Raw genomic sequence first — 24,071 nt, forward strand, 5'->3', positions numbered from 1 at the left:
AAGGGGACCCGAACTGGGGCGTTTCTGAACGGCAACTCCCACGAAAAGAAGCCACTAACTGCCTGTTTGTCCGTCTGTCTGCGCGTCCGTCCTCCCAGCAAACTTTGTCCACCATCGAATTTATTTCCGAGAATGCGCTCTATGAGTGCAAACCACGGTCGGGAACTTTCATAGTAGTTACCTAGGACTTTTGACAATCTTCTCGCACGGAAGCATCCGGCATTTTGTCAACTTTAGCTTTGTTGTTGCTTGCTTGTTTTTCAGACGTACTGTCAGCGAACGACGCTAGCCATAATATCGGAATATGCTATCCTTTTATTTTTACAAGAATGGAAACGTGGAAAAGTTTTGAGTAAGTTTGCTGTGAGCTACTTTTAAGGGATCGTCGTCAAAGTTCGGAAGGCAGCAGAGGCTACGGCTGACGCCGACATTCCCTTACTCCTACTGCGCCACTTTAAGTGGAATGGGACGCCTTGAAACCTCCGTGTTTGGATCTTGAAACTGCTAGGGGCGCCCGAGCACCATATTGAATCAAAGTGCCAACTTTGTGACAAATGTGCTGTAACTTCGGGGTTTCCAAGCAGCGACACCAGCTGACGGCCTATAAGTAAGCCTGTAATGGAGGAGCTGTAGGCGGCGAGTGGCGAATCTCCGCTCGGCTTCGGCGTTCGTGAATGCGGCGGCGCACAAATCCGCAAGTTTGACGCGTGAGCACAGTTGGGACGTCATGGACAACCCGTCCTCGGTCATCACGCAGGTCAGCCGGGAAGAAGAGGGAACTAAAACTGCAGATAGAACGGACAAGGGTGAGTGTTTTAAAATTTTTTTTTCCAAAAACACGACTTTTAGGAAGTTTACTCCGCGCTTTTCACGCCCGGATTTTCCCCTCTCACACAAATCAGAATGAATCCGCTTCTATTGTTAGACGCATATTTAACGGTGTTTACTTGTAAAGCTGAGCTTTACAAGTTGCAAGAGTGAAAGTGACACATTGACGCATCTTTCTGTTCATGGCTGCGGGCCTTGAGTTTGTGAAGCGGAAGTGACGACATCGCCGCCGCGTTACGTGTCTCACAAGTTCTGAGTAAACATAGTCAAGACAGAACAGGGATCCTTTGCATCTCCAAACACTTTCAGCCAAACGCCCGCTAGCAGTCATCTCATTTCTATACTCTCTTTAAATTCTCATTGGGAAATCCAAACTCTGTGTTTTTCTTTGCAATCGCGCAAAGAACAAGATTACTCTGGCTTATGCAAGGTGAGAGTGAGTGAAAGAGCCAAAACAGAAGTGCAACTTTTGAGCTTGGGCTGGATCGAATACCTTGCTTAAAGGCATTTAGACAATGGACAGGAAACAGACTTGTATCTCTTCCAAAACTAATTGCCATTTTGACACTTGCACACAGCAGGACTTGATCATCGGGCTCCAAAGTCCAAGTTCTTCACCTGCTACAGCACTAATTTATCTGGCTATAAATAAGGTTTAACACGATTTTCCCGTGACTAATCAACTACAAATCAACCACCAAATGTATAGACCTCTATTTTGATCATTGATTAGTCATGAGACTCGTGCTGGTTACTGTTGTAACGATACTAAATTTTAAACTCAATACTAAAAAAAACACTCTCCTCTCATTTTTTGATACTACTACCAATTAAAAAAAAAAAAATCAGCAATGTGGGAAAATACCCTCTATTAATATGTATTACTATCAAGACAAGTGCAAAATCAAATTCCACATGATAGCAAATTCCAGGTAACCTGTGTTAATTAGGGGTGTAACGGTACACAAAATCTCGGTTCGGTACGTACCTCGGTTTTGAGGTCACGGTTCGGTTCATTTTCGGTACAGTAAGAAAACAAAATGCAAAATATAAATGTGCTAGTTGTTTATCACACACTTTTGTGCTTTCAACAATAGAAACAGTAGCCTATACAAAGCTAGAATTCTGCTCAAAAAGTAGCAGGTATTTAAAGATAATCAACAACAATTTGCCTTTCAGAGCCCGCGTATTGGTCAGCTTTCTTTCTGAAACAAAGAAGAAAAAAGAAGTCCTGTGCTAAAGAGAAAAGCAATCCCAATGACAAAGATTTTAACATGTATTTTACAAATGAAATGCCTCAATGATTTTTTTTTCTTATGAACGGTTTTCAAAAGCTTTATTGGTGGATTTTCTCAAGTTAAAGCGCCACACAGAAATTAATCAATTTAATTGTGTAAGGATCTGTGTATTATTCTTATTTTTTAATTACAGGTGTTTTAGCTCATTTCAATTTATTTTATTTAAATGGGCTATTATTTATTTTATTATGTGTTTTAGGGCTGTCCCAAACGACTAATTTTCTCCCGATTAGTCAGCCGACTATTTTTACGATTAGTCGACTAATCTAATAATTAAAAAAAAAATTTTTTTGGGGTTTTTTTTTTTTTTTGTTTACTAATTTAGCAATGAAATTTTTGTTGACGCTTATCAATTCACAAAAAACATATTGGAACACTTAAATTATTTATTAAAGTACAACACATAAATAATAATAAATCACAAATAAACAATGAGTTCAAATGCTGATAGAATTAACTCGTGTAGCATCCCGATTGAAAAGGTGGTCTCTTAAACTGATGGTTTACAACTTTTATTCCATCCTTGATGTAATCACACCGTAAGAGCTATGGTGCACACAAATAAAACAACACAATTACAAATTAACACAAACTTTTCACCTTTTTCCTTTTAAACCTTATTTATATATCAATGAATTGCCTTTACCTTAATTTAATACCTTATCATTGACAATCTCTCCCTTGAGTGCAATCACTGTATATACTGTATATATTTATGACTTTTTAACCTTATATAATTTTCTATACCATAAAATAAACCATAACATGAACTAAACCTTTCAGTTAGCATTAAGGACAATACTAATAGTACGTATTCATTGTCATTGAAACATTATTATTCAGTAAGGCGACAGCACCCTCTGGTGTACAAAAAATGGAAAAAAAAAAAAAAAAAGACAAACGGTGACGGCGCTTGAGGTGTTTATTCACGGCCTACGTGCAGCCAAGCTTGGAATTGAAGAGACAGACAGAAGAGTGTACCCTCCGTTGTTTCTTTGAAATAAGTCAATGTTTTGGACACTCTGGTGCGCTTGTTTGGCTTTGTGCCGCTTTCCCCGCTTGCATACAGAGCATCTGACATTCTGAACTTTCCACACATATATATATTTTTTAACCCTTCATTAACCGTCGACGGGATGTTGTGCTCGTCGACGGATTTACGTCATTGATGACGTCGACTATGTCGACTAGTCGGGACAGCTCTAATGTGTTTGTATTTTACAAATGTGGTGTAGTATTCATTTGTATTGTATATTTTATGTTGTATAACTTTAGTTCCTATGTGAATATTAGTTCCTACTTGTTTTTATGTTGTATAAGTTTAGTTCCTATGTGAATATTAGTTCCTACTTGTTTTGTTGTGGTAGGAGGGTTTTGTATTGAACGCGGGGACGTGTTGGTTATTATTATAGCAGAGAACACAACTGTAAATCAACAAAGACAAGTCAACTGTGCCCCAATCTACCACTCAAGAGATCTGATGGACTCAAAAAGTGGGTTACGATTGCATAGTAGTTTGAAAATTGACCGGATCCACCGTAATTTTACAAAAGTGACTTCCGGTCTGCTAGCTAGTAGTATTGACGCAGGAGGGCCGCGTCTCGCGTCAAATAATAAACCCTGCCTTTCTTTTCGCGTGCATGGCGTTGAGCCGCTTCTGGGATGCGTCTAACACGCGGCCGCACTGCGAGTGGAGTGCATTGGCTAATTGACTTTAACGCCCGCATTTCACTGCGTTCTTGCGGCAGCCACGTTGTCGCGCCATTGACGTTTCTTACTGTCCTACTGTGTTTATCCTCATTATAGTAGAGAAAACGGAGTAAATATAATCTACACAAAGAAACTGTAACCTGATCGACTCACAGCCCCGAAAAGTAAGGGTTACATTACGTCAGAAACTCGTTCGGTACGCCTCCGTTCCGAACCGAGCACCAAGTACCGAAACGGTTCAATCCGAATACATGTACCGTTACACCCTTAGTGTTAATGCAAAATCAAATGAATAATAGACACTGCGGTGACCAGACATGCTGAGTATCGATGTCTTTGCAAACAAAAATTGTATGTACATACAATATTTCAACATCAATACTTTGATACCTTTGATATTTTTGTCTGCTCCAGTAGTCTGCATTGCAGCTTATTATTGATTACCACATGCTGGGCAATACTTCTTAAACATTTTGTTTTAGCAAATGTATAAAAACATAAAACAAGTTGTTTGACTAATTCTGTTTATTCATGCTTGAAGCTGGATGGTGGGGTCTTTTTTGTCGCCAATTTTGTAGTTCCATCACTTACAGTTTTTTGACCTTCTTGTAGCACACAATTGAATCCTCAATAATGTCAATATTTTTCTTTTTAAGGCTAAAAGGCTTCCAAATGTCTGAATTTAATGGAGGTAGATTTGTTCTTTATTATTCAATCCAAAAAAAGTAATTGCTTCAATCAAAGTATATATTTTCAGTAAAAAAGTGACTTCAATTGAAAAAAATGTGTTTGAATGCAAAAAACGTTTTAAAACTTTTTTTTTTCTTTTTTTAATAAAAGTTTTTTTTTTTTTTTTTACTGAAACAATTTTTTTGATTGAAGTAACGTTGTTTTCAGATTGGGCCACATTTTGGGGTAGCACATTTGTGTCTTTATAACTCAATCAAAAAAATTATTTTCAAAAGAAAAATTACTTAAAAAAAAAAAAATCTATCATAAAAAATTTTTTTTGAATGCAAATAAATATTGAAGACTAAAAAATTTGCATTTCAACATTTAATTTTTCATTGAAAATGTGTTCTTTGATTTAAGCAATCCTTTTGTGTTTGGCCCATATTATAGGTAGGACATTTATGTCTAAATCATTCAATCCCCCAAAAAGTTGCTTCAATCAGAAATAAATATTGTCAATCAAAGGAAATATTCGTATGCAAAAATAAAGTTGCTTTCCCCTAAAGACAGTGTTCAAATTGTTTTTTTTTTTTTTGGGGGGGGGGGGGGGGCGCAGCACATTACATGATTGACACGACCAAACACTGCTACGATGTGTGCTAACTACACATACGATAACAAAATGTCACACATTCTGAATTATGACGGAAACTATGGCGAACTTTCATCTCATTCTTGTCTTGTCAGATGAAAACTGGCATTCGTCTCGTTATGTTTTAGTCTCCCAAGACACGTTTTTAGCTTGCCATAGTCACATCATCGTCATGAAGAAATCGTTCGTTTAAGAAATATTTTCGCTATCGTCATCGTTGATGAAAAATATACTGACCCAAAAAATTAATCAATACTTGAGAAGTAACGCTCATTTAAAGGTGCAATTTTACTAGGTTTGCACGACAATTTGCGTGCCCAGAATTAGGAGTGGAAACCTCAGGTTACCTCACGATACGATACGATTTGCGATACAAGGCTCACGATACCGATTATCTCACGATATCACGATACAGCGATTATCGATATATTGGTCAGAAATTTGATACATGATATTCTACGATACAACTGTTGAAACGAGAAGATATTTCAAAATAGAAAAAAAATACTGTTGAAGTCATTTATTAAACAGTCTTTTCTGTGCAACATTGCTGTAAAATATAAATCTAATTGTGTACCTGCACATATAGAGGAAACAAACCACAACCACTGAATTCTCTTGGAGAGATCATGATGAATGGCACCCTTAGTTTCTTTAACGTTTTAAATATTTTAAAAAAAATTAACAGTGGTGTAGGTGTCAGGCAGCAGTTGAGCTTGGAGTGGGGCAATGATAAAATTGGTGGGTCTTTTCTTCGTATATGACCGTTGTTGCCAAAAGCATTGGTTTGAGCAGTTCCACCATCTGCTTCAGCATTTGAGATGTCAGACTCAATTAGTCACATTCTTCCTCACCTTTAAAACAACAAAATAAAACAAAAAATATTTGCTACTTAATGGCTTTTGAGTCGAAATCCTGATTTTTTGTGTGTGTGTGTGTTGGAAGTATTGAGTGAATTAAAAACCATATGAATTGAATGTATAGAAATTAAAAATGCAATAATTACCTATTTTTAATATGGAGGCTACATTAATTATCATGCACATCACCTTATATATCTTGAAAGCTATTCAAACCATTTTTATAGCTTATTGTATCAAAATGACAGTAATAACAGTTTGTGTAGTAAACTACATGAAAAGTGGTTCTCAGATAATATCAACTAAATCAGTAAATTCATGTAGGCTTGTTCGATATTAATTTTCATCCAGTTTATGGTCCTGGTTTATTTTAGATAATTCAACACCAAATGTCATCAAAATAATCCATGTAAATTTAAAAATCAATTACATAGCAGAACTTTCTTACCTCAAGTGATGAAAGCGAAGCAGTGAAGAAATCCGGTGACCACTTCGTCACCAGCTGCCATTTTTGTTAGACAATTACAATACAATACAGTACAGCAAAGTCCTTGTTCACCTTACTTCCTTTCTTGTTGGTGTAAAATCTAAAGTGTGTTCACATCTGTGATTTGTAGCAGTATTTTTCTCACTTTTTCCTCCATCGTTCTCACGAAACTTATTTTTTTTAACCCACTTGGAGCTTCTTCTCTTCTTCTCTAGACGACTTGTGCGCACTTCATCTTCATCGCCACTCTTGAGCGCCCCTAGTGGACCGCCAAGGAATTGCTCAACAAACATTGAGCAGTTTACAGCATCCATACACCATTGTATGGCCAATATGTAAAATAAAAGTATCGATACTTGGCGGGAGCATATCGGTAACCGATCGGGTTGCAAAATATTGCGACATATCGCTGTATCGAGATATTGTCACACTCTTACCCAGAATGTTATTTTTTAAGCCAATTTATTTGGTCCTTTTTGGATTCTTCTGCAGGATTGGGATTCGTATCACTATGCATCTTACTGGAGCTAATTAGCACTCTTTACTCTTTGCTCTGATCGGCTGTCAGTGGTGAAGGTGTTTCTGTCGGACGCACGTGAACATTGACAATGCAAGTGGTGACTTAGACATCACGGATATGTGGACTACAATATTCTGAGAAATGACAGCAAGCTGTGCAGTGTCACAATTATACAAAGATAAAACATTCACTCACTTTATACTCCTGGCTTCAACAGGGTTCCGTTTGCGCGTGTGCACAGAGAGGTGTACTGTATATTTCTTTATTTTTTTTTATGCTCTGTGTTTTCAGTCGGAAGGCAAGCTATCACTATGACTTCCTGGTCAAAAATTACTTATTTCTACTTAAATAATACATTAACTTGCTTGATGAGACGAAAACATTTTCATCTGATTCAATGTCTGAATCGCTGAAGAAAGACGATTGATTGATTGTGCCGTATTAAGTGGGTTAAAATATCTGTGCGGAAGTGTCGATATACCTTTGGATTTATCCACCTGCCTACGGGGAAGCCAAAACACGTAGCGCTTCGCTTGCGCTAATAATAAATTATGTGAGGGGGAAAAAAATCCTAAAACAAAACTGAAATGGTACATAAGTGAACCAAACCAAAAATGCAAAACCGTAACGGTTCACTACATCCACAAAGACTGTTACACCCTTTGTGAAAAACTGTCCGATACATAAAGCAACACTTGGTAATTTTTCAAACTTTAGAAAATATTTTCTTAACATTTGTGATGATATGTCGACTGACAACTAGTTGATTGACACCTCTTTTATATCTAGACGTGGGTGTAAATTTTACTCAGATTTCTTGAAATAAGAAAGGTCGCTAGCTGAAAATAAGCTTAACAGACTTATTTTAGGCAAAAGGTTTGTATATTTAATGTTAAAAAAACTTGTTTGGCAGAAATGTTCTTATTTCAGTAATACAACTAGCTAATGATAGCACCAACATATTCATATTGTAGGCGTTCAATGTATTTCTTGTTGTTGTTTGTGCTTCTTCTGTCTCTCTCTCCTTGTTTTCTTCTGTTCCCCCATAATCCCTTCCTGTTAGCTGCTTTCTCCTAATAAACAAGGTTCATTGAATGATCACAAAGGGCGTATGTCATAATCCCATTTGATATACAGTATTAAAACTGTTTTAACCAATCAGACACTCAGATCTCCATTCTCTGTGTCAAGCAGCTGAACGGGACAGGTTAAAGGGAAGAAAAAGAAATGTTCTTCATTCAAGAATAGATATTGTTCAAAACATTATTCGAAAGCATTTTTTTCTTGATTTAAGTGAAAAATGACAAACTTTTACATGTATAGGCTTAATAAGAACAAATGGTAATATTTACTAAAGTAAGTGGAAGAATCTGACGCATTAATCTGTTAACTAGCCTTTAAAACTCAAAACAACATGAAAATTATTCGACTAGATTAAAGAAAAATGATCAGATTAAGACATTATACTGTACATTTGCAGTGTGAAAGTTAGTATAGGACAATACAGATTTATTTTGCATCAATCTTCAAGCCTATCAATTAATTAGGTTCTTATTAGTAAGAAATGTAGCCCTGACTGCCTTTCGCCTAATCTGTTTAGTCTTATTAATGTCCCTTCCCTAGCAAAATGTGTACATGCAGGTTATGCTATTAAATCTTCTCTACCAACATTGAGACCAAACCTACACCCTTGATCAAGTTGTATGTACTGGTATGTGTCAATACAACTGCCTCCCGCTGGCGACGTCACACCGGCTAGTAAACAATCTTTGTCCACGCTGATGAATTGGTTAATTAATTGACTGTCATGATATCAATATGTATTTGGTTAAAAGAGTTATTTTGAATATTGCAAAACCCTTATCATATATATTCAATTTATCATTTCGAACTGGTTGTTTTCCTGGAAAGATGAAAATTGCTAAAGTAATTCCACTATTCAAAGATGATAACAAGCATTGTTTTTCCAATTATAGACCAATTTCTCTATTGCCCCAGTTTTCAAAAATTCTGGAGAAACTATTCAATTTTAGACTTGATAAATTTCTTGAAAAGCATCAGATAATAAATGAGGGACAATATGGGTTTAGAACTAAAAGAACTACATCAATGGCAATAATTGACGCACTTGAAGAAGTCACGAATGCATTAGACAATAAAAAACATGCAATTGGTGTTTTTATTGATCTTAAAAAGGCATTTGACACAATAAATCACTTCATTTTACTAAATAAGTTGGAAAAATATGGAATTAGAGGTTTGGCTGGGGATTGGGTGAAGAGCTACTTAACGGATAGGCTACAGTATGTTAAGATGGGCGAGAACATATCTGGCACACTTCAAATGGGTTGTGGTGTCCCTCAAGGGTCTGTTTTGGGACCAAAACTGTTCATTTTGTACATAAATGATATCTTTGACGTATCTAATGTATTAAAACTTATATTATTTGCTGATGACACCAATGTATTTTATAGTCATGACAATTATAGCGAGCTTGTTACTACTATAAATAAGGAAATAAAAGCCATAAAGAAGTGGATGGATATGAATAAATTATCCTTAAATATTAAAAAAACAAAAGCAATACTGTTTGGCAATGTAATAGCAAATTCTGAGTTGCAAATAACTATTGAAGGCGTAACAATTGAAAAAGTAAATGAAGTAAAATTTCTGGGTATTACAATAGATAACAAATTGTCATGGAAACCCCATATTAAATACACAAAAAACAAAATCCCTAAGTGTCTGTCAATCATAAACAAAGCAAAACATTACCTTGATGTAATTGCACTTCGTACACTATACTGCACTTTGGTACTCCCATACTTTTCATATTGTGTCGAGGTATGGGGAAACACCTACAAAAGTGCATTAAATCCGTTAGTCATATTACAGAAACGAGCAATCCGGATCATACATAAAGTGGGATTTTTAGCTCACACCCATAATTTATTTACTCAATCCAAACTGTTAAAATTCAATGATCTTGTAAAATATTACACATCTATATTCTTATTTAAAGCCTTCCATAAAATATTACCCTTAAACTTACAATCCATTTTTACAGTGCGAGAGCAATCTCATAATTTGAGAGGATTTCCCAACTTCTCAATACCAAAATTTCGCAGTACTCGTAAAGGATTCTGTATGTCTGTATGTGGGGTAAAACTCTGGAACAGTCTAGATTTAAAATTTAAGCAGTGTCAAAGTATTCAGAGATTCAAATTGTTCTATAAACATCAGGTCTGGTCAAAATACACAGAAAGTGGTCTCTAAATGTTTTGGGTATATACTGTATATATAATTATTACATATGCTATAGTTACTTATTACTACTGATATATTGTGTTATCACTGCAACTATATCCTCCTGACTACCAGTAGTTCAAATTTGTCCTCTGTACAGGACATTTATAAACCTAAATATCTCCCACCCACTTCATCAAATTGAATTCATTCTTCTGTGCTCTATAGAGGACATTCAGAGCTTTCCAATGATACCAAATGTGTAGGGGTGGGGTTTTGTTAACCTTTACTTAACCATGGAAGAAAATGGCTTCCGTCAATGCAAGCACGTTTTATGGGAAGAGGAAAAGTAAGTGTTTAATTCTTTTTATCGAACACATTTGGTTTTGAAATGTTGTTGGCGTTTTGTCTATAAGACTCTTAAGAACACATTTAAGTGTTGTTCGAGTTAGTTTAAGTGTATTTTAACACAGTATTCAAGTGTTTAAAAAATGTCCACTGTATCGGACATTTGAAGTACTTTTGTACATTTTACTCTTTCCCAAATGACAAGAAAGGTCATTCTCAGCAGCAGAGCGAATTTTACTGTAGATTGTTGATGGAAACGCAGACATTGAGTTATCTGATGAAGATGATGAAGATCCACTATTTGAGGCAGAAATAGAGGAAGATGATTCAGGGAGCTCTGAGGAGTAAATTCAAGCAGAGCAGACCAGAAATTGGTTTTACAAATTGAGAAACTCCATCAAGCTTGTCAACGACCTTGATGTTTCAGATGAAGAAAAAACAAGTGATGTCTTGTGGAGAATCAGGGCCCTCTTGACCAAAGTACGGCAAGGACGTCCAAATTTGCCAAGATTAGGAAAATTGTGACAAGCAAATCGTTCCTTTGACTGATTGATGCCCAGTGTGCCAGTATGTACTGGGCAAACCAAACCCAAGTAGACTCAAGGTAAATATTTGTCTTGGGTGCACCAACTGGTCTAATTTTGGATTTTGTGCTCTACCAAGGAAAGACAACCTTCACAGTTTCAGGAGGAAAGAGCATTGGGGAACAAGCTGTTCTTCAATTGACATAGTCTGTTCTCAAGGCACCTGTCCTTTGACAGGTACTTTACAACAATCAGCCTCCTTGACACCCTGATGACAAAAGGACTGACAGCGACTGGAACCCTCATGAATAACAGGGTTCCAAAAGACTGCAAGATCAGAGGGGATGAGCTCTTCAAAAAGAACTAAAAAGGGTCACCAGAGATGGTTGTGAGACAACGCACATCTGAACTTGCTGTCATAAAATGGTTGGACAACAAGCCAGTGGTCATGGCATCATCTGCTTATGGGATTGAACATCAGGGCACACGCAGAAGATGGTCCAAGAAATAGAAAAGGTTTGTCCAAGTGTCAAGGCCACTGGCAATTGCTGAGTACAACACCAACATGGATGGTGTGGACTTGGTCAATCGAATGTAGAGTTTTTACAGGATGGCCCCTCAGACTATAAAATGGACAGAGCGTGCCATTTTCCACTTTTTTGACCTGGCAACCGCCAACTCATGGCTTCAGGATAAGAGTGACTGCCAGTGTCTGGTGAAGAAACCACAGAAGTTCCTTGACTTCAAAGTGCTCTTTGGTGAAGGATTAATTGCTCGAGCCCAAGCAGGACTTTCAGCAAGTGCCAGTGAAGATGACTACACTCCCCCATGTCAAAAATGAAAATAACAGACAAATGCAGCTGAGACACTATGGTGTTGTGCATCTTCCATAGATGGTGGATGAAATACATGCATCAAGGTGTCCCCGATCTGACTGCAACTGTAAAACATACAGTATGTTATGTGCTCCGAATGCAAAATTTCCTTTGTGTTACCAAAAAAGGGAATTGCTTTTGAAGTATCCTACCAAATAAACACAATAGAAGCAAAAGTGAAACAAAAGAAAAGGCATGATGGACAGTTATGTTTATGTTGAAGCCTTTGTCAAGTTGACTCTTTGATATTTTCTGTTGGACTAACTGTTTGACAATGAAGTTCTGTTTCCCATTTATTGGGTTCCGATGTCCACTGTAGAGGACACATCAAAGCTTAAAAACAAAAATAAAAAATGCAAAAATTTCTTTTGCAATATTCTAATTACTTCACATAGATTGGGGAATTTCAAAACAAATGTGATTGGACAACATTTTTTTCCCTGGTAGTCAGGAGGATATATCACCACTGGCACCAGTAAAGCTGTCATTACATAAATTTTGATTTTAAATGTACAATTCATATATGGGGACGGCGGTAATGACGACGATGATGGCGGTGGTAGTGATGGTGGTGGTGATAGTGCAATGATGATGACGATTTTTGGGAAGTGACTGTATTTACATTGAATTTTTGGGGAGTAATTTGGGGGTGGGACCCAAAAAAAAGCTCTGCTTCTTCCCACTCCTTTTCGAGCTACGTATGTACTGTATGTATTTGTTATTAATTTTTGTTAAAATCAACATGTACTATTGTTATTGTTTTCCCCTATTCTTGCTGTTTTGTTATTACTGCTCGAAATAAATTAATCAATCAATCAATCAATCAATCAATCAATCAATTGTCTTTGGAACTCCTGCGGCACGGGAGAGAGAAATCATCAATAATTGTGGAAAATATTTAACACCGGGTGACATGTTCTTTCTACATGCACTATATAAATTATGTCATTTTCATAAAGGGAAGTATTTCCCTTTTTTATCAATACCGTAAGGTAGAAGAATTGGTTTTCCAAAATATTCAGTAGCTTCAACAATAATATCATAAAAAGGACAAGGAAGTGCAAAGGCCTGTCAGCATTACATAAACAAATGTGTGACAAATTTATCACAGTGTAGTTTACAGCACTTGGGAGCAACTCATTCATAGTGTATGTGCTGCCGTTGCATAATAGCGCAGCAACCGCTGCCCCTGTTGAGACCGGTGTTTCCAAATTTAGAAAAATGATCAACAGTAGTGACTAGGGGTGTTACGGTACACAAAAATCTGAGTTCGGTATGTACCTCGGTTTTGAGGTCACGGTTCGGTTCATTTTCGGTACAGTAAGAAAACAAAATGCAAAATAGTTGTTTGTTACACACCTTTGTGATTTTAACAATAGGAACATTAGCCTATACAAAGCTAGAATTCTGATCAAAAAGTAGCGGGTATTTAAAGATAATCCAACAACAATTTGCCTTACAGACCCCGCGTATTGGTCAGCTTTCTTTCTGAAAGAAAGAAGAAAAATGAAGTCCTGTGCTAAAGAGGGAAAGCAGTCCCAATGACAAAGATTTTAACATGTATTTTACAAATGAAATGCCTCAATGAATCATTTTTTTTCTTATGAGCGGTTTTCAAAAGCTTTATTGGCGGATTTTCTCAAATTAAAGCACCACACAGAAATGAATAGATTTAATTGTGTAAGCAGGATCTGTGTATAATTCCTATTATTTAATTACAGGTGTTTTAGCACATTTCAATTTATTTTATTTAAGTGGGCTATTATTTATTTTATTATGTGTTTATATTTTACAAATGTGATGTAGTATTCATTTCTATTGTATATTTTATGTTGTATAACTTTAGTTCCTATGTGAATATTAGTTCCTACTTGTTTTGTTGTGGTAGGAGGGTTTTGTATTGAACACGGGGCCGTGTTGGTTATTATTATATCAGAGAAGACGGCAGTAAATCAACAAAGACAAGTCAACTGTGCCCCGATCTACCACTCAAGAGATTTGATGGACTCAAAAAGTGGGTTACGATTGCATATTAGTTTGAAAATCGACCGGATCACCGTATTTTTACACGAGTGACTTCCGGTCTGCCCGATCCTAGCTACCGGTAGTAGTATTGAAGCAGGAGGGTCGCGTCTCGCGTCAAATAATAAACTCTGCCGTTCTTTTCTCGTGCGTCGTGTTGAGCCGCTTCTGGGACGCGTCTAACAAGCGGCCGCGCTGCGACTGATGTGCATTGGCTGATTGACTTTAATGCCTGCGTTTCACTGCGTTCTCGCGGCGGCCACGTTGTCGCGCCGTTGACGTTTCTGTGTTATACTGTCCTACCATGTTGGTCCTCATTATAGTAGAGAAGACGGAGTAAATATAATCTACACAAAGAAACTGTAACCCGATCGACTCACAGCCTCGAAAAGTAAGGGTTACATTACGTCAGACACTCTTTCGGTACGCCACCGTTCCGAACCGAGCACCACGTACCGAAATGGTTCAATACAAATACATGTAACGTTACACCCTTAGTAGTGACAGTGTGCAGTTTACACGTGCAATATGAAAATTGACTGCAAAGTGATTTCTGAGTGACAACACCAAAAGAAAGTGGCCGAATTTTTCATTGAACACACCATAGAGAAAATGAGGGGTGAAGATTTTGGTGGATTCCATAACCCAGAGTCACAATCTCTGGGACACAGCTGTTCTATTTAAAGTATTTTGGGTAATACAATTAATCTGATTGTAACGTGACATATTTGTCCGCTAGTTTTAAGTGTAGTTTTAACTGTAACTGTTCCAATGTCTTACATTCAAAAACTTGTGCCTATGATTTTAGGTATGTTCATTCATTTTTGCTTAACATTTCAGCCTTCTCCACTATTTGGTGTGGGCCAAGACAGTGTTAGGGTTGTACTTGATAGAATAAGTTGGAGAACCACTGAATAGAGGGTCAATGCTGGTTACTGAGTAATCAGCAATCAATTTCAGTCATTGTCCATGCCCTCCCATCAAGGCCAAATGACAACTTATTACATGTACATATTACATGCCAGACCATCAAGACCAAATCCCACTGAGTGTGTGTATGTGAATGCATGTATGGGTTACTTTTTGTATGTTTGACATCTTACCACTGAAGGTGGCGGATGTCACACAGGAAAAAGTTGAACATAACAGTTCCTGAATTTCTAACCAAAATAATGTTATTTTTTTCAATGCAAATAATACTTTTCTGACATGAATTAGTGTTGTCATAATACCCAAATTCTGACTATACTACTATGCTTTCATTAATTACCTGGTAATAATTGATGACAAAACAACTCGCAACATTTTTTAATATTTTGATCAATTCAAAAGAATAATTATTGTCAGTGGCGGATATTTTTGTTTAGATATGTGCAATGAAATAATAATAATCCAGAGATATTTCAAAGAAAATAAACTATGGATATTCGTCGTCATTTGTAAAGACGTAACAGTCAGGACTATTTTATGGACCCTTCAAGCTCTGCAAGAACAAGCCGCTTCCTGCGTCAATGCCCGCCTGTTTCCTCTTCCTGTTTTGTCCTGTGCTGCAGAGGCCGTCAGAGGGTCAGATGGCTTTTGAATGCAAAAGCAGAGGCTAAGGAATTGAAAGAGTTTGGTCTGTTAGTAACACGGTCACGTCCAGCTCAACATGGAGCAACCATTTTTGGGGTCACAAATAGAATGTGAACAATAACTGAGGGAAAAACAGTGATGAAGGAGCTCTGCTTGTATCCGCGTCATCATCAGGCTTGGTCGTTTGCTCATCACTTCATTATCCTGTACAGGTTCCACACCGTCACTGTCCACCAAGAAGCCTCGAAGCAGTGGCTTATTCTCCATCTTTTCCTGCTGCCTCTGTCGGGACCAACCAGAACCCTCGCCAGTCAACAACAATGCCCCCCTGCTCGTTGAGGAGAATGGCACAATCTCCAAGGTTAGTTCGATCTCCTCCCACTTTTTGGTCATAACGTTCGACGTGACTCATGAGTGGTGGCGCGGCCGTTTCAGATCCAGGTTAAACCGCTGCTACCACCAGCCAAGTCCAAAGACGCGGGAAAGGTTTGCGTGGTTATTGATCTGGATGAGACGCTAGTTCACAGTTCTTTTAAGGTAAGAGTTTTTTTACAAAGCCTTTCTTTTTTCATTCTGGAAAGGTTTTTTTTTCTTTGTATACACTTCAGTTGTATTGTCTTCACCCAGACCATTCTCTAACGCACTATGCCTTCTTCATACAGCCAGTGAACAATGCTGATTTCATCATTCCTGTGGAAATAGATGGAACTGTACACCAGGTAGTGCCACACCCTCTCCTGACTATTATTGTTATGATCGCCGAGTGTACACAAGGTGCTACAGGCTGGTATCTGGTTGGATCCACTTGAAGACTGAAGACATGCCAGGGGCCCGGGCCCGATTCAAGTAATCCAGGATAGGTTGGTTCAGAAAAGCACAGCCTATTCCGGATAACTTGGTTCAGGAACGTGGCCCTCAGCCGCCAGTGCCACACAGAGAAATGCGATCGAGGCATAAGTCCAACTTTTTGTACGTGTCTGTGAATTACACATTTTTATTAAGCTCTATTTGCTTGTCCGGTTCACTAGGATAATACAGTGTATTATGCAATGCTTGACAAGGTGGGGAAAATGTGATTTAGTGCATTTTACATTCATACTTTTTAAGGGGGTAACGGTACATGTATTTGTATTGAACCGTTTCGGTATGTGGTGCTCGGTTCGGAACGGAGGCGTATCGAACGGGTTTCTGACGTAATGTACCCCTTACTTTTCAAGGCTTTGAGTCGAGCGGGTTACAGTTTCTTTGTGTAGATCATATTTGCTCCATCTTCTGTACTATAATGAGGACCAACACGGTAGGACAGTATAACCCAGAAACGTCAACGGTGCGACAACGTGGCCACCGCGAGAACACAGTGAAACACGGCGTTAAAGTCAATCAGCCAATGCACACCAGTTGCAGTGCGGCTGCGTGTTAGACGTGTCCCAGAAGCGGCTCAACGACGCACACGAAAAGAACGGCAGAGTTTATTAATTGACTCGAGACGCGACCCTCTTGCGTCAATACTACTACCGGTAGCTAGGATCGGGCAGACCGGAAGTCACTCGTGTAAAAATACGGTGGATCCGGTCGATTTTCAAATTAATATGCAATCGTAACCCACTTTTTGAGTCCATCAGATCCCTTGAGTGGTAGATCAGGGCACAGTTGACTAGTCTTTGTTGATTTACTGCTGTCTTCTCTGCTTTCATAATCACCAACACGGCCTCGTGTTCAATACAAAACCCTCCTACCACAACAAAACAAGTAGGAACTAATATTCACATAGGAACTAAAGTTATACAACATAAAATATAGAATAGAAATTAATGCTACATCACATTTGTAAAATATAAACACATAATAAAATAAATAATAGCCCATTTAAATGAAATAAATTGAAATGAGCTAAAATACCTGTAATTAATAAGAATAATATACAGGTCCTGCTTACACAATTAAATTTATTAGTTTCTGTGTGGCGCTTTAACTTGAGAAAATCCACCAATAAAGCTTTTGAAAACCGTTCATAAGAAAAAAAAAGATTCATTGAGGCATTTCATTTGTAAAATACATGTTAAAATCTTTGTCATTGGGATTGCTTTTCTCTTTAGCACAGGACTTCTTTTTTCTTCTTTCTTTGAGAAAGAAAGCTGACCAATATGTAGGGTCTGAAAGGCAAATTGTTGTTGAATTATCTTTCAATACCCGCTACGTATTGATCAGAATTCTAGCTTTGTATAGGCTAATGTTCCTATTGTTGAAAGCACAAAGGTGTGTAATGAACAACTAGCACATTTATATTTTGCATTTTGTTTTCTTACTGTACCGAAAATGAACCGAACCGTGATCTCAAAACCGAGGTATGTACCGAACAGAGATTTTTGTGTACCGTTACACCCCTAATACGTTTGCATAAATGTAAAAACATCCAATTATCTACAAGTACTTATGAGTGGTTTGAACTTTTATGGCTATTTTAAGATAGGATAGGATTAATAATAATTAATTAATGATAACAAATTGTGTTGTCGGTGTCCTGTGTGGGTTGAATGTGTTGCTCTGTTTTATTGAGCACTGGGATTTTCAGTTGTTTGAAATGCATCACAGAAAACACAAGATGAGAGGAGGAGTGACAAAGGGAGGAGAGATTGTTTGTGCAGAAATTGTCGCCACAATTACCAGCATCCCTTTCTTGGAACCCATGTTGATTTCTCTCACAAGAAAATCTGCCGTGCGCTGTCATAAATTGTCGTATTTCGAGCATGTCGTCGGATGTAGAAACAAATGGCGAGTCAAAGTTTATGTAGGATGTCGAAAAGCTCTTGTGTCGAAGCGATTGTATGTCAAATACCACTATATATCATCACATTGCCCTGTACTATGATCACGATTGGCTAACATTTTTATTCCAGAAAAAAATGTAATGCGCAAAGTCCCATTGGTTTAACACACCAAAACCAATCTATGAGGGCAGATGAAGCAATACAGTGTATAGAGTGTTTTACAAAATAATGTTCTTTTTATGAAAAAACAGTGACCAAGTGATGAAAAATAAAAGCATTTTTTCCTAGAGCTTTGTCCACCCTACTAGAGAGATATTCTCCTGGACTGAGAAGCGGCAAAATCGCATCTCTATATTCAAAGACAAAATAGGAACAACCAGTACTAATCAGAACTCGACATGGAGTAGAATTATTGCAGCATTATATTGATAATCATAGTTCATGCTTTTTTCTGCTGTAACTGCTATAACTGTACTATCCTTCTTTTTCCTGAATTGTGAATAGAAATATTGTTGCTTGTTTAGTGACTTATGAATGCTGACAGTGGAGGAATTGAGAAATGAGAATGAATTCTTTATCTCTTCTCCTACCTTAAGTAAAGAAGTACAAGTCAGGTGAACAACATGGGCTGTGTCAAATTTTAATTCTAGAAAAAAGGACAGCAGGCTACAAATGGTTGGTACATCAGACATAACATCACTGGGGAACTACACTTGCTTTCAAATTGCAAGGTGATAGTTGAAAGATGAATCCTTTTTTAACCGTCGCTATTGTTTCTAGGTATACGTTCTGAAGCGACCTCATGTGGATGAATTCTTGAAGAGAATGGGAGAAATGTTCGAATGTGTCCTGTTCACTGCCAGTTTAGCCAAGGTGAGATATTCAGCAGTTGTCACTTCCATCACACGCAATGTCTTAAAGCAAAATCTGAAGTCATGTAGTACTAAGAGTCAACGAGGTTATCATTTTCGAATCCTCTCCTAAATCGCGCAACCTGCAATACATGTATTTTTGAAAGTGAAACACCCCCTCATTACTTGATATGCTCTTCAAAGCCTTGCAACATCTTCTAATATCTTCTGTTCCTCCTTGGCATGGTCGAGCACTGCCTCGCAAGTTAACGTACTGCAAATATGATCCGAATCGAGTGTGACATCATTGCCGTCATATACTGTTCTATGGAGTGCTTGGGTTTTGTTCGCTCTTGTCTTTTCTTTCTGCTCTCTATCATTGTTCTGTCCTACTTCATTATATACCGTATTGGCCCGAATATAAGACTGCCCTGATTATAAGACGACCGACCCCGTCATTTTCAAGACTCAAGTTTGAAAAAAGACTTTTGAACACCAAATTAATTTTAATACAGAACATAATTACAATACATCCGAAACAAATGATTATAACAATAATATTTGAGAGAAAAGGCCTGTTATTTTGCCTCATTCAAATCTTAATATCTGAACATTTAAATATGTAAACTAAAGTGCAATCACATTCGTAAATGAATGGCTTTTGGTTTTTGAAATGTAAATTAAACAATCTATTGTGATAAAACAACAAAATTTCAATAACTGCATTAACCATCAAAGTGAAGTCTAACTGTAACTAGTCTTGAAACAAATCTGAATAAGGAAAAACATTGCAATAATGCAAACTGGTTAAACTTGAGAGGAGCTGAGATCTGTCATGACAGAACATCGCTTCAATGATATCTGGCGCCATCTAGCGCCGTGAATGGGGAGAGTAGCTGAGATCTGTCATGACAGAACATCGCTTCAATGATATCTGGCGCCATCTAGCGTCGTGAATGGGTATAATGTCTAGACCGCAAATATAAGACGACCCCCTCTTTTTCATTCTTATTTCAATGCAAAAAAAACACCGTCTTATATTCAGGCCAATGCGGTACTTTTTGAATGTATGTATGCATATCTAATAGCAATCATACTACAACCAATAATTGGGTTATTTCAAGCGCCACAGTTGTTCAGTAAAATTGTTCGAGGATAAAAAGACATACGATTCTACCATACTGCATACCGAGGCAGCTTAACAGGATCGGTTATAGTAAAATAAATATGTATACGACTCACCGTTCATTTTATCCGTCAACTCTATTCACAACTCAGTATGCCGACCCTGTTTCTGACCTCCTGGACAAATGGGGAGCCTTTCGCTGCCGCCTCTTTCGGGAGTCATGCGTCTTCCACAGAGGAAATTATGTCAAGGATCTCAGTCGCTTGGGCCGGGATCTCAACAAAGTCATCATAGTGGACAACTCCCCTGCCTCATATATCTTCCATCCCGACAATGCGGTGAGTAATTTCTGTTGAAGAGCAATTCCCTCATCAATTTGTTGAATATTGTTTACTGATTGAAAACTTACAGTAGGCACACATTACAGGACATTAAATGATCAGCAACCAGGTGTTTCATGTAAAACAAACAAAAACTCATCCTTGACAGTGCCTCATACATTTACAGTTTGTTTGGTCACCCGTAGGTGCCTGTGGCCTCTTGGTTTGACGACATGTCCGACACTGAGCTTCTGGACCTCATTCCTTTCTTTGAGAGGCTGAGCAAAGTGGATAACGTCTACGCTGTCCTTAAGCACCAAGGGGGAGCCACAAGCTAACAGAATTCCATGCAAATCTATGAGCATGTACACACTCTCACACCCGTGAGACTACTGCTTTCACTACCCACACAAACGTAGACATCTTTCCCACCTTTCACAAAGTGGGAGTCTTTGATAGTGTTGAGGCTGCCACCTTCTGGTCAACCTGAAAACTGATCTACATTAAGTTTCCCTTTCCTCAAGAAGTGGCGGCTACATGCATGACAACAATGAACATATGCCTTAAGGACCTTTCCCCGTTGTCGACAGTGGACTTCATGGACTCCTGAGATTTTTTTAGTACACTTTCACAGAACATTAGCAGGCGTCCCAATGGTGCCTTTTTTAATGTTGCATTATTTTAGCCAAGCCACATGAGACAACAAACCTGCCATGGCCCTCAGAAATGTGTGAGGGTGTAGATTTCCATGTCACTGAGGTTACATTTGCTGTATACATTGACTTGTGTTTGACAGGCTCGCCTCCACCTTTTGAAAATGAAACTTGAACTCTTTGGAGCAGCATTGGAAGCACAGAACTGTCTGGTATGATTACAGTATGTCTAAGTACATTGTCTTTTCTTTGTATTCCTAAAACGGTACTCATAGGCTGGAAACAATCTAATGCAGGAGGTAAAGAGTGCGGTAATGTTATCTGTATTTATAGCAACAAAAGACTTTTCGGTCAATTTTATCACCTGTCTGATTGTTTTAAGGTCTTTCAGCGCAGCTACAATTGTATCTGTTTCTGGTCTGTGAGTAGGAATCCTAGTGCATTCTTTCAGGGTGACATAGTGAAAGACCAACTGGATGTCACTTGTCATTTCAGGTGAGTTTAAAAAAGCAGTGTGCCACCCAGCAAGACTCTTTGACTGTTTTTAATCCTCCTTGTATGCAAATGACAAAAATCATACAGACACAGATGAATGGATGTGGAATTTGCCTTTTGCAATGACTCCACAGAGAAAGAGCAGGGATGCATTTTAACCCATCATGTTATTTTATTTTTCAGTATTTCTGTATGTTTTTGAAAATCTTGTCAATCAACCTACAATTTCTTTTTCCAAATAATTACTGATGTCTTTAATTCCTGGCCCACGAGGGAACCACAAGGGGTCCTCTGATGCGTTTCGTGTTCCCACTTATGGCTAATCGTTGGCTAATCAGCTCAGCCATTTATGTCAGTTTTGACTAAGAAATGTAAGCAAATTACTTAAATGAATCTTACTCTTTTAGGCATATAACAGTAAAAATTTTGTTTGGTGTGCTCACACCAAGATGCTTTTATTTGTTGGGCTTTGCCAATAAAACTAAAGTGTCACTACAAGGCCACTACTGTACCTCACGTTCAGTAGACTTGTTCACATGTTTTGCACAGAAACAAAGCAAACAAATGTCATTATTAATATATGGAACATCCATGTTACTGTACTCATGATTTAATAGATGTAATCTAATTTTTCACCTGTTTTATCATGCCATGTTACACAGTACATGAACAGTATGTAACAGTGACTTTCCCCCCATAAACGCTAAATGAACAATGATGTTTGTCAAGTTTTGCTCATTCATCATGGTAGAATGTATCAGTGGGATCGAATATTAGCTATGTATGAACTTGTGTAGATATGCTTTTACAGTCAATAGCATGCCGCTGTATCACATCCTAGTACAGTATTCCAGGGTGTATAGGTCTACTCAAATTTCCTTTGTATTATTTTTATTTCAGTGATATACATTAACTTACCATTTTGTTTTCTTTGTATGTTAACTTTAGACAATTTCTACTAATATCATCGACTGTTTACATCAGCAATTTATTTCCATTGCAACAAGTCTAGGAAAACACATTGTAATGTCATTGTGAGCTCAATATGAACCGTTGTCTGTACTAGTGCTGCAACGATTAATCGATTAACTCGAGTATTTGATTAGACAAAAATATCGAATTAAATTTTATTGCTTATTTTGTTTAGGGGCGTTGAATTGGTTTATTTTGAAAATGTTTGCATTTAGTTTTATTGATTAGGGTGGATACACTGCCCTCTGGTCTGCTTCATGGCTGAATCCAACTGCTCCCTGTTAAGACCAACGTAAGCTAAGTTTTTTTTTTTTTTAGCTAATGTTTTTTAATGCAATCGTAATTTCATTTATACATATATTTAGCTGTTTTTTTTTTGTGGGAATAGGTGTTTGAAACTTTTGTTAAGAGCATTGAAAAAAAATGTTACCATTTTATAGCATTTAAGCTAGCAATGTAAGTTAGCTTATTGTTCTTTTGTTGTACATAGATCCTCTTTTTTTTTTAATACCATTTGAGGCTCAGCTCAGGTATTTTAATTTTTGATGTTCCTTATCCGATAACTCGATTATTTGAACTAACTAGTTCCTCGATTAATCGACTACTAAAATAATCGATAGCTGCAGCGCTAGTCTATACTGTATGTATCCGCTAAAGTGGTGACTGGTGACCATTCCAATCAATTTAATCAATTTCTAATGAAAGTCAGCTAGAGTGTTTTTTTAGTTTTTTTTTTTTTAAATTTTCGAATTGAAAACTTACTGAACAAATAATCAATGGATTATGAAACTTGACACTTAAAAATTACTTGCACATAACCCTGTTACAGTCTATACTACTGTTACTTGGTGCCCACTTCTGTTTCATTGTATCACTGTCAAATATATCTTAAGCAGTTAAATTTTTATCATTGTAAAAAAAGAAAAAGAAATCTCAACAAATAGAAACCCTCATTCCGGTTTGCTATCATTTGCATTCCCTCACATTTAGATTGGCACTGCTCTTTGCCTTGCCCACATTAAACTTCACTACACCACTCATGTCCACACTGGTTTGCTTCAGTGTGAGCTTGTGCAAAGTGCCGTGGTTCTCAAGGCGGACCGATGGATCAGGCTGTATGTTTTTTCCATTCAGCGACCAAACAGGGGGTCTGCTGATAGCCACGGAGACCTCGCATTGGAAGACCGCTGGTTCATTCTCAGTCACATCCACGTCGTCTAGCTCCCGCACCACCACAAGCTCTTGAGCTGCATAGTAAAGAATTTATTT

At 37.6% G+C, this 24,071-nt stretch overlaps 2 protein-coding genes across 2 annotated transcripts in view; one reads left to right on the plus strand and one right to left on the minus strand.

The window, feature by feature from the left end:
- Positions 1-22,798, plus strand: LOC130911860 (carboxy-terminal domain RNA polymerase II polypeptide A small phosphatase 1-like). Its single transcript, XM_057829470.1, has 7 exons — positions 1-806; positions 15,830-15,978; positions 16,053-16,154; positions 16,280-16,336; positions 19,166-19,258; positions 20,515-20,700; positions 20,889-22,798. The coding sequence occupies exons 1-7, from the start codon at positions 728-730 to the stop codon at positions 21,018-21,020; spliced, it is 798 nt and encodes a 265-aa protein (XP_057685453.1). The 5' UTR covers positions 1-727; the 3' UTR covers positions 21,021-22,798.
- The window catches only part of obsl1a (obscurin like cytoskeletal adaptor 1a), a 12,488-nt gene continuing 10,172 nt past the window's right edge, over positions 21,756-24,071 (minus strand). Inside the window, exon 25 of the mRNA XM_057829469.1 lies at positions 21,756-24,049. Within this exon, the coding sequence (XP_057685452.1) occupies positions 23,769-24,049 (281 nt within the window). The 3' untranslated portion in view covers positions 21,756-23,768. The remainder of the gene's footprint in view (positions 24,050-24,071) is intronic.

The sequence above is a fragment of the Corythoichthys intestinalis genome, chromosome 2 (genome assembly GCF_030265065.1).
Source record: "Corythoichthys intestinalis isolate RoL2023-P3 chromosome 2, ASM3026506v1, whole genome shotgun sequence".
Lineage (NCBI taxonomy): Eukaryota > Metazoa > Chordata > Actinopteri > Syngnathiformes > Syngnathidae > Corythoichthys > Corythoichthys intestinalis.

Excerpts from the sequence above, each read along its gene's own strand:
- LOC130911860 (XM_057829470.1), top strand. The coding sequence starts at position 728 with ATGGACAACCCGTCCTCGGTCATCACGCAGGTCAGCCGGGAAGAAGAG. Across the intron at positions 807-15,829 it reads TGCAGATAGAACGGACAAGG|GTTCCACACCGTCACTGTCC; the intron begins GTGAGTGTTTTA and ends TATCCTGTACAG. Across the intron at positions 15,979-16,052 it reads AGAATGGCACAATCTCCAAG|ATCCAGGTTAAACCGCTGCT; the intron begins GTTAGTTCGATC and ends CGGCCGTTTCAG.